The sequence below is a fragment of the Zootoca vivipara genome, chromosome 6, assembly GCF_963506605.1.
Source record: "Zootoca vivipara chromosome 6, rZooViv1.1, whole genome shotgun sequence".
Classification (NCBI taxonomy): Eukaryota; Metazoa; Chordata; class Lepidosauria; order Squamata; family Lacertidae; genus Zootoca; species Zootoca vivipara.
Window position 1 is genome coordinate 10,618,178 of NC_083281.1, and position 10,913 is coordinate 10,629,090.

At 48.2% G+C, this 10,913-nt stretch overlaps 1 protein-coding gene across 1 annotated transcript in view; it reads right to left on the reverse strand.

The window, feature by feature from the left end:
* MKNK2 (MAPK interacting serine/threonine kinase 2) overlaps positions 1-2,539 on the reverse strand; it is a 38,404-nt gene extending 35,865 nt beyond the window's left edge. The window contains exons 1-2 of the mRNA XM_035119469.2: positions 2,456-2,539; positions 420-589 (exon numbers count right to left, since the gene is read on the reverse strand). Of these exons, the coding sequence (XP_034975360.1) occupies positions 420-467 (48 nt within the window). The 5' untranslated portion in view covers positions 468-589; positions 2,456-2,539. The remainder of the gene's footprint in view (positions 1-419; positions 590-2,455) is intronic.
* Between the last annotated feature and the right edge of the window lie 8,374 nt (positions 2,540-10,913).

Genomic DNA, 10,913 nt, shown 5'->3' on the forward strand with positions numbered 1-10,913 from the left:
CTCCCCTAACCGACTAGGAGTCCTGTGTAGCTCAGAAGCTTGCATGCAACTTTTTTTAAAAAATAAATAAGCCTTTTTATAATGGATATACGTGCTGCAAAAGTTTCAGTGCTTATATATTAGCACTGAAACGGTTTCACAGCACATATTTTGATTCCCAACATAAGTCTCTCTGCAATTTGTTTTTTTTTAACCAATGAGCAACAAAGGCATTGCAAGCCTAGGCCCACTTACCTGGGAGTAAGCCCTATTGAATTCAGTGGGGCTTCTTTATGCTTGTGGTTGCATTGCAAAAACACAACTTTTTTTTTAAAAAAAGGGGGAAACAGAAGCAAGTTTCAAAAGGCATTAAAAAAACCAGACGCATTAACTCCGCAATCCGACTTCCGCTTAATTATGATAGTTTTATCCTATCTTACCTTAAAGGAACGGTGGAAACCTTTGAGTTCTGTTTTCTTTTGCACCATCTTGGAGGTTTAAAAAATGCAGGAGAAGATGCAAATGAAGAAGGGGCAGTAAAGAAAAGAAAAGGGGGGAGGCGAAGGAAAAAAATTGGGGTGAAGCTAGTCCGGGTCTGGCGATGGAGGCCCTGTAAAAGGGGAGAAAAGAGGAGAAAGATTTTTTTTATTATTTTTTAAAAAAGTTCAAGACTCAACCACTGGGTGCATAACCATAAAATTGCTGTTGGGTTTCTCTTGGGGGGGGGAGGGGATCTAATTTTTGACAAAGGAAATTTAAAAGCAAAGCACCCAACTCCTGGAAAAAGGATAGAGAAATGAGAAGGACGGTTTGCAAATGACACACAACACAGGAACAGTGTGAACCCCGAAATGGCAAGCAGGGATTTTTGCAAACACACACAAAGAAGTGGGGGCTTCGGGAGGGGGGAGAGAGCAAGTATTTTTCTCTGACAACAGAGGCACAGAAATCCTCTTATTTAATCATCATCATCATCATAATCACAGTAATAATACTTTGTGCATTTAAGATTCAGCTCCAACACAAGGCCTTTATTACAAAAATATCTCCCTCTCTCTGTGTTGCACCAGATTTTCGGTCCCTTTGTGATGCAATGAAAAGCTTAGGAAGAACACTCCTTGTTTATTATTTCAAAGAGATTTTGCTTGAGGTTTTTTTTTCAAAGGAAGGGGAAAACAAGATTCTTGGAGCAAAGGCAGATGTTGGAAGTACTGTACAGGCCCCGGGGAAAGAAGGGGAAGGGGGTGTGTACGAAGGGGGTGGGGCAACACACACACAGGCCTTTTGGAAAGGAGGGATGATGCAGCCAACTCAAGCCCTACTCACAAGTAGACCCACTGAAATCAATGGTCGTGCCCATAGATTTAAACAGCGGTTGCAGTTAGATGCAGCTGAGAACTGGCAAGAGAGGAATGTTCTATTCCCCCCCCATCAACAACACAAAATTTTATATTTCCACCCCCCACCCCACCCAGTGGACCCACAAAAACCAAATATAATTATTTTGCAGCTGATCTTGTGGGCAGATGGAAGAGACTTTTAGAGAAGGAAACTCGCAGATTTGCAGTAAAAGTAAGAATAAACCCAACGGTCTCTGGACTTTATTCTGAAAATCAGCAATGGGGTGGGGGGGGAGAATAACACAACAAAAATACACAGGCCTTTTTCCAGGAGGGGTGGACTATTTCCTAAGCCGCCCCCCAGGGGGGAAAAAACCCTACATCCTGGACAGGAAGGGAGGGGGCGTGATCATTAGCGTGAGTTCATTTTCTATTATTGCATTCAGGAAGAAGGTAAAGGGGGGGGAGGAAAAGAATCACGCACCATTGGGGGGGGCGTGAAACGGATACGCCCCCGCAAAGCTTCCCCCCCCCGCAAACACACCTCCCCAGGCTTGCATTACAACAACAAAATCCAGCCCTTTCAATGCTATCAGGTTTGCAAAAGGAAAAAAAAACATAAATTTTCACACACACCCTATTTGCAAAAATAAGCGGAGGCACCACAACAAGGTAAAAAAGAGAAAGGGGAAATAGCGGGGTCTGGGGGGTGAAGGAAGGGCTGCCTATCCGGCCCCTCCCCCTTCCTTTCCCACTGCAAAACCCCTCCCCCCTTAAAAAAACACACACATAAGAGATTCAGCTGCGCGCGCCATGCAATGAGTTTGCAAACAAGGGGGGGGTGCAATACTTCGGGCCTTTATTTACTGGCGGGGCATTCACACACACCCCCACCGTCATCTTAAGTCGTCTTCCCAACCATTCTCTCTCTCCCCCCCCCCCATTTCCATTTCAGAACTACGGAGATCCAGTTGCCTCTGGTTTTGCAAATCGCTTTGCAAACGCAATAGCGAATGCAATGGACGCGGCTTTGCAAAAGCGGCCGGGGGATCTGCCCCAGACCAGGAAGCGGGGGTCTGACCTGGCTGCTCCCCGGCCCTCGGCAGCCCTCCCACCCGGCCCGCGGTCTCCCTTACCGGGCTCGGGCTCCGCAGTGCTGGCGCCACTGTAGATGGAAAAGGCACAGCCGGGCTCTGCACGGGAAGGGAGGTTCCGACGAGGCTGCGCGCGGAGCCTTATATAGGCGGCGGCCCCCGCTTGCATCAGCTGAGCCCGACCGGCCCGCCCCTGGCTCCACCTCCGCCTCGGCTGGTCGGGAAGGGAAGGGCAGCGAGCAGAGACGAGCGGGGAGCAGGAAGACAGCGAGTGCCTCTACACATGTGTAGAGTGTTTTCTGCTCCTGCTGTCTCCTCTAGGAAAGGGGTGCCTCTAGGCATGGGCAGAGTTCCTCTGCGGCAGGAGAGAGTGAATAGTACCTGAAAGCATGTGCAGAGTGTTTTCTGCTCCAGCCACATCCTCTAGGAAGGGAGTGCCTCTGGGTATGTGCAGTGTCTCTGCGGCAGGAAAGAGAAAGCAGAGAGGGCCTCTACACATGTGCAGAGTGTTTTCTGCTCCTGCTGTCTCCTCTCGGAAAGTCCTGCGACTTCCCACTGCGTTTCTCCCCCAACTTTTACCATCTTCTCAGTGGTATTTCTAAACATGCACAAATCCACAACCTGCAAACCTCCTCCTTTTATGGGTGACATCTGCAAAGCCTACCCGCTTTTTCCCCTCTGTGCAGATGTCCTCCTGGAGACACATTGCAGGATACGTCCCCCTGCCCAACCCCATCCGGCTTCCTGCACTTTTCCACCCTGCCAGGCGTGGCAGTGGGGGTGCATGCAGACAAATGCATACTGCATGTGCAATTTCACATGCCCATTGTTAATAATAATAATAATAATAACAATAACAATAATTTATTGCTGGACTAGACTACGCAATCCAGCCTCTAAAACACCCCAGGAGTGTAGAGGGTGCAAAATACGCCACAATTCGTCTACCACATTCGCCAAAGACAGATGCAACCACAATCGGCATTCCTGGATTGCAGGGGGTTGGGCTAGATGACCCTTGGGATCCCTTCCCGGGATCTGTAATCCCTCCCTCTCTCTCCCAGGTTGGGATTCGAGGAGGCTTGCAGCATTTGAAAAGCAACGTTTGAAAATGCAAAGTAACAAGGGCAAGTTAACGAAAAACAGTAATTAAAGCGCATCGGAGCGCATTTGGAACCAGTAATTAAAATCCCGTTTGCCCTGCCAAGCAGCCCAGTAATCGCCATTGTCCAAAGGCCCCTCCAAGCAAGGTCTTAGCCTGTCACTGGAAGGAGAACGAAGAGGAACCAGTTAATCCGCAATCTGGGAGCCACCACAGAAAAGGCTCTGTCAAGCCCCACCAGCTGTTCCTACGTGATTGGTTAATACAGCTTCTAAAAACCAGTGTCTTTTTGCAAACGGGCATCACTTTGTGCATGCTCAGAGACTATTTCTCCTTAAATTTCATGTTGCTGTCATTTTAAAAGGCCCATACCTATCAAGAAGGGGTTGACAGACCCTCCAAGTGTCCCTGTTTTCCAGGGACAGTCCAGGGCTTTCAAAAGCTGTCCATTTATGATTTTCCCACTTTTCCTTAGGATGTCCCTATTTTCATTGGAGGAATATACCGTACACCCTTTAGAAGACATCTGAAGGCAGCCCTGCATAGGGAAGTTTTATAATGTTATATCTTTATTGTCAGAGTGGCTGGAGCTATATTGTTGTTGTTGTTGTTGTTGTTGTTGTTGTTGTTGAATAGAACATCCCTATTATCCTAAGAGAAATGTTGGAGGTTATTGAGCTTTGTGTATTCTCAGAGGTTAAGCCCACTGCTGGCGACGAAATGAAAGTTAGCAGTCCAAGGGTCAATAATGAGGGGCTGAGTTCAAAAGCTACTTGTGCAACCATAGCCTGATTCTTCTCCCTATAGGGACATGCAAAGCGTCTTCACATGCACCCATTTGTCTCTGGAAGTCAGTTTGCCTGTTGCATTTCTGCACGATGCACTTGTGTGCATCCTTGGAATCATTCCTCGGAGCGGGAGAACCGGTTTTGCCAGGCTTTTGCACCGGGCACCACTGAATGCTCCAAACTGCTCTAAATGCAGAGACGTGCAGGACGGATGAGGCGGTCCGTTCTCTCTCTGCGCGAGTCACTGCTCTGGTCTTGCCAAAACTGTAGGGGGCTTGGCTTGCTTATTTTGGGGGTAACTCTTTTAGCAAGCATCTTTCGGAGGCTAGGTGGAGTGGGGTAACTGGGATTGGGAGGTGGGGCTTATAAATTCATTAAACTCCTCCCCAACTTCCTGCATTGCAAGGGGTTGGACTGGATGACCCTGGGGGTTCCTTCCAACTCTACCATTATTTGGTTCAGCGCGCGCACACACACACACACACACTAGTTTGACCACCAGACTACATACTTGGATTGGGTCAGCCAGTCCCAACAGGGAGATCGAGCTTAGCCATATTCCCAGGGAGATGCCTCCCTGTTGCCCCCCTGCCCGAGTCCCTGTTCATTGTGCGCCTCCTTCCAGTTTCAACACACAAGCAAAAGCTTGGGAAACGACAAATAGCACGTCATGGACATCCGAAGCGGTTCCAAGCAGCTCTGACCTGCTGCAAGGCCTGGTAAGATTGTGCAAGCAATTTGTCTCCCCTCCAGTAAAATTTCCCTCCCTATTCGCTTCTTCAATCACGTACAGACTCAGGGACGTGCGTGTCTCATATACCACAGCATTCTTTCCCTTCTGCCATCAGGTGACTCTCCAAATCCTTTCCTGGGGAGAGCAGGGCTTGTTTTTGTAAGACCAGAGAGGTTTCTGTTTTTAAACCCCCCCCCCCCGCTACTCACCCCAAAGAGATTCTTAAAGAGACATGCTTGATTTTTTTAAAAAAAAAAATTTCATTGAGGTTTATAGAGAAAAATACAAAGTTTTATATCTTTCTCCCCCGTTTTTAATCAAACAAAGACTTTAAAAGAACAAAAGGGAGGGATAGAGAAAGATAAAGAAAGTAAAGAGAGAAGAGAAGCTTGTTTTCTCCTGCTCTGGAGAGTAGGACTCGAACCCACAGCTTAAAATGACGAGAAAGGAGATTCTGACTCAACATCAAGAAAAACTTTCTGACAGTGTTTGACCGTGGGATGGAAGGTGGTGGACTCTCCTTCCCGGGAGGTTTTTAAGCAGAAGTTGGATGGCTATCTGTCGCAAGATGCTTTAGTTGAGATTCCTGCCTTGCAGGGGGTTGGACTAGATGACCCCTGGGGGTCCATTCCAACTCTGCAATTCGACACAAAGTTGAGAAGCACGGACTCTGAATGGCACCATCGTTGTTTAATTCCGCAGATAGGGAGCTTTGTTAAAAGTGGGGTTTTGGTAAGGAAATTTATCGTTGTGGTGATTCCTGGCGCCCTGGCCTTGTGTGTGCTGTTCCTTGAGGAGCTGTAACCAGTTGCCGATTTGCTACCGGGTCAAGTTTGAGGTGTTCCTATTAGTATATGAAGCCCTTAAGAAGTTTACCTGTGAGGCTGCCGTACGCTACTAGGCCTTCTCAGCCTCTTTGACCTGTTGTTGCAGGTCATGCTCAATGCCTCTTCTGCATGGCAAATCTTTTTAGTGTAGCAGCATCTGTACTTTGGAACTCCCTGCCTCTTGACGCCAGGCCTTCCCTGAACTATTTTGAAACCCCAACACAGAGGCAGGAGGAGAGGAGAGAGGCATGTCCCATGCAGGGGGTGTTTCCGATGTTCTCACCTTGCCTACGCATTTCGGCATCTGATCCACAGGGCAAGACCTACCGGAGGCAAGCTGCTCCGCTCACTAGGCCTGCCGCTCCACCAAACCTCTTCAGGTCGCGTTCTCGCTAATAAATAGTTCGCTCCAACTTGTATCACAATCAGGTCTAACTGATTTGTAGACAGGTTACAGGTAGGTAGCCGTGTTGGTCTGGGTCGAAGTAAAATAAAAAATTTCTTTCAGTAGCACCTTAAAGACCAACTAAGTTTTTATTTTGGTATGAGCTTTCGTGTGCATGCACAAGACAAGACGTGAAAAAAGAGACAAAGCACAAACACACACACACACACACACACACACAATCTCCAAATTGCACAGTGTGATTCGCTCCCGACACCCTCCTTCTTTCCCTTCTCTCTCTTTCTTTCTCTCTCTCTCATTCATTCAGCCTTTATTGGCATTATTTAGACAACAGAAATCATAAATGGGAAAAATAATAATCCATAATACATTGGTACTCGAGATGTATCCAACACATAAAACATATACAGTAGAAGACTCAGTAGACACCATTAGGCCTAACCCCTACATTCGTGTTAAAAGTTTGATATTACAGTATTACCCTAATATGTATGTAATTATGGATAACCTACTAAATTCTGTAGAAACTCATTCCAATTTTTGCCATATTTTTAAATTATAAAAAGAGTCAGGCATCATTCCATGACGAGGCTGCCAACTTAAGTAAGAAGATGAGCCTGCAAAGCTCTCCTTCAGCAAAATTTCGCTGAGCGCCCAGAACGGAGTATCGTGCAGGGAAGCGGCGACGGGAGGCTTCTTTCGCCATCCCAGTCCCAGCTCCTCTTTAATCAGCTTCCCTGCTCCCTGCCTCCTTCTCATGCTCCAAGGTTTGGTGATTGTTAATGTGGAGTGCGGTTCCAGATCGGAGGTGTGCCCATGCTGAGGTGCGGCAGAGCTTCGTGTAGCTCTCTTGAGTTTTATTGCTGCCTAAATTGCCCTCTGCTTGGCAGAGTGACCTAAATAACATTCCCAGGTGTTCTTGCAGGCCTTATCTTTATTACGTATAGATAGATATAATTTTTCATGGAATAATAGAATCGTAGAGTTGGAAGGGACCCTCGAGGGTCATCTAGCCCAACCCCCTGCAATTCAGGAATTTCAACTAAAGCATCCGTGACAGACCTCTGCTTCAAAACCTCCAAGGAAGGAGAACACACCACCTCCCGAGGGAGACCATTCATACTACTAATATGAGTAGTAATAGTTTTGCCTGCACAGACTGGCAGCAGCTTTGTGGGGTTTCGGACAGCGAGTCTTTTCCCGGGTGCCAAACCTTGGACCCTAACCCCACAGCCCCTCCCTAGTGCATTAGGGACCCTGCTTTCCCGCATTAAGCTGCAGTTTAAAGAGACAGCCGAGCGAGAAAGCGGGAAACGGAGAGGACTAGAAACAGGAGTCCCCCTTTGCTGTGGCCAGGGCAGGGTGCTCCTCCTCCTGGGCCAGCTCTCCGAAGGGTAAGGCAGGTCCTTGGACTCTGCGGAGGGAAGGGGAAGGGCGTTATCAGCACAGAAAAACATTGCAGAGCTCTTGCCAAGGATTACCTAACTGCAAGGTTACCAGACACGAGGTGCGCCTGAGTCCCTAATAACCCCGATAAGCAGAGCAGGTGCTTGGCATGCAGAAGGAGACAGCTTCCACCCTTCGTGGCATTTCCAGAAAGGGTTGGGAATCCCCGGAGAGCCTCTTGTCAGTCAGTGCAGACAACCCTTCCCCTCCCCCCACCCCAAGTTAAATAAATTTAATAAAACTTAATAAAATAATTAAGTTTTCCAAAACTTCACAAATACATTTCAATACACAATAAAAACTCCTTTTGTCCAACTTCCCACCTCCTTTTCCATGATGTTCCCGTTTCTATCCTTCTGCTGCTCCCTATTTTCTATCTCTCAAACCTTGACAAAACTACTGTAATCTTTAAACCCTCCTGCTGGTTCAAATCCTGCTCCCGTGTTTGTCGTGTAATAATATTCCTTTAAATAATTCAAAAAGGGTTTCCCTTCTTCCACAAAAACCTTATTTTAGCTATTAACTTTGCCCATTTGGCATAATCTATCACCTTCCTTATCCATTCTTCTTTGGTGAGCATTTTCTGCGTCTTCCCATTTTTATGTGTGAGAATCTTAGCTGCAGTTGTAAACTTTTTGGGGGAACTTCTGTCCCTATAACCCCTAAAATAAAAGCTCCAGGGGTTGTTGTTTTTTGGTATAGTAATCTTAAACGTCTTTTTTATCTCATCATATATCATCTCCCAAAAGGCCCTGGACGGTGCATATAATCCCAAGCCACATGGACAAAAGGTCTCCGCTTCGTAGGTTCCTATGGAAATCAGAGCTTTGTTCGCAATTGTGAGGACTACAACCTTGCGTCACCTTTAGGGAAATGATAATATAACTCAACAGTAGAGCAGCTGCTTTGGAGGCAGGAGGCTCCAGGGCCAATCCCCAGGATCTCCAGTTAGGGCCAAGAGAATCCCCTATGTGTAGCCCTCAGCTTTCTGCACATGGGCAGGTGCACTCTTGGTTGCAATGGGCTCTGTCACTCCCCAAGGGCCAGTCAGCTGTTGTTTTCCTGCAGTCCAGGTCTGCCTTGCAAACCTCCTTCGTTCCTGCGTTCTGCCTCCACCCCCGGGAGAGGGGAGAGGCCGTTTCACTTGCAGATTTTCTGCTTCTTGTGAGACCTTATCAATTATTATTATTATTATTATTATTATTATTATTATTATTATTAAAAAGAACCAGCTCAAAAACCCATCACAACGCAGGTGCAGAGTGCCTCAGCCTCCAAACACATGCCCTCCAACATTTCTCCGATGGAAATAGGGACGTCCTAACGAAATGGCGAAATGGACGCAGGTGGCACTGTTGGTTAAACCACTGAGCCTAGGGCTTGCTGATCAGAAGGTCGGCGGTTCGAATCCCTGCGACGGGGTGAGCTCCCGTTGCTCGCTCCCAGCTCCTGCCAACCTAGCAGTTCGAAAGCACGTCAAAAATGCAAGTAGATAAATAGGAACCGCTACAGCGGGAAGGTAAACGGTGTTTCCATGTGCTGCTCTGGTTTGCCAGAAGCGGCTTTGTCATGCTGGCCACATGACCGGAAGCTATACGCCGGCTCCCTCGGCCAATAATGTGAGATGAGCGCCGCAACCCCAGAGTCGGTCATGACTGGACCTAATGGTCAGGGGTCCCTTTACCTTTACCTAACGAAATGTGCAACATTCTGGGATCAAATCAGAAACCGGGACCGGGCTTCTGTCAATCCAGGACTGTCCCAGGAAAAAAGGGTTGGTGGCAGAGCCTGCAAATAGAATGCACAGATTCTGCACCCACCCAATGTAATGGTTGCTGCACCCATAACAGCTTCAGGATCTAGCCGGTCACGGAATGGACCAGAGGCAGCAAACGGCGCCTGGGGGAAAGTCTCACCTGGGGCTATTAAAGGCAGAGGAGCCCTGCCAGGGAGAAGCAGTTGGCAACCACGCACACTTGCAGGCCTGGTTGCACAAGGCGCTGGTTGTGCAATATCCAGAAACGGACCAGGATGCAAAACTGGAGAGGAGACCTGCCCTTCCCCCCTCCCCCACCCCGGCCAGTGTTTCTCCTCCAAAAGTCCTCTCCCAGGGGAGAGTTTCCAAGGGAGGGACCCCAAGCGTTTATGAGCCCAAGCAAAGAGCTGACGGTGGTTCCCTCCCTCTCTCCCTCATTGGTTTCCTCCCCTCCCAGCCCACTGGACGATCCCTTTCCAGCCCCAGCAAAACATGTTTTCCTCCGGAATCTGTCTGCTCCGCAGGCCGGGAGACCAACCCAGGTTTCCGAGAAAGCTCTGGAGGCCTGGAATGGGTCTGACCTTCTTAAAAACCGCGGGAAGATCTCCTGAAAGAAAGAGACCCTCGCTTGCTATCTGGCAAGGCAGGCAGTTCCCAGGCTGGCCTTTGAGAGAATGCAAAAGAAATCTGCCGTCTGTGTCTCTCTAGCATCCTAGGATCCTAGAATTGTAGAGCTGGAAGGGACCCCAAGGGTCATCTCATCCACCACCCCCTGCAAGGCAGCACTCTTTTGCCCAACGTGGGGCTCGAATCCGCAACCCTTCCTTTGCTCTTATTAAACCACTTTTGATTTTGAACTGTTGAGGACTAGAACCTGGCTTTAAGGGGAGGACAGTCGCAGGTCAGTGCTGGAGTGTGTCTGTTTGGCATGCAAAAAGGTCCCAGCGTCTCCAAGCAGGAAAACCCTGGAGGAAAGTTTTTGGAACTCCAGCCCTCGCCTGCAGAATCCTCGGTTCACCTGAGGCGAGCGGGCAAATCGCAAGGCTGGTTTATCTACATATACCCACACTGGCTCCACCCTGCTTATCTGCAGCTGTACTGGCCTCTCAGGGTAAACAAATATGTGTTGCAGACCACGTTTCTCTCTCTCTCTCTCTCTCTCTCTCTCTCTCTCTCTCTCTCTCTCTCTCTCTCTCTCTCTCTCCTCTCCTCTCCTCTCCTCTCCTCTCTCTCTCTTTCTCTGTGCGAACCAAATAATTATTAATTATTACAGCATTCCTAAATGATTCCCACCCACTCTCTCTCATAACACTAGACCATGCAGTGAAGCTGAACATTGATAGATTCTGCGGAACTCCCTCCCACTGGAGGCAGGGACGGCCACCAACTTGGATAGCTTCAAAAACGGATCGGACAAACACACAGAGGAGCAAAAGGCTTTG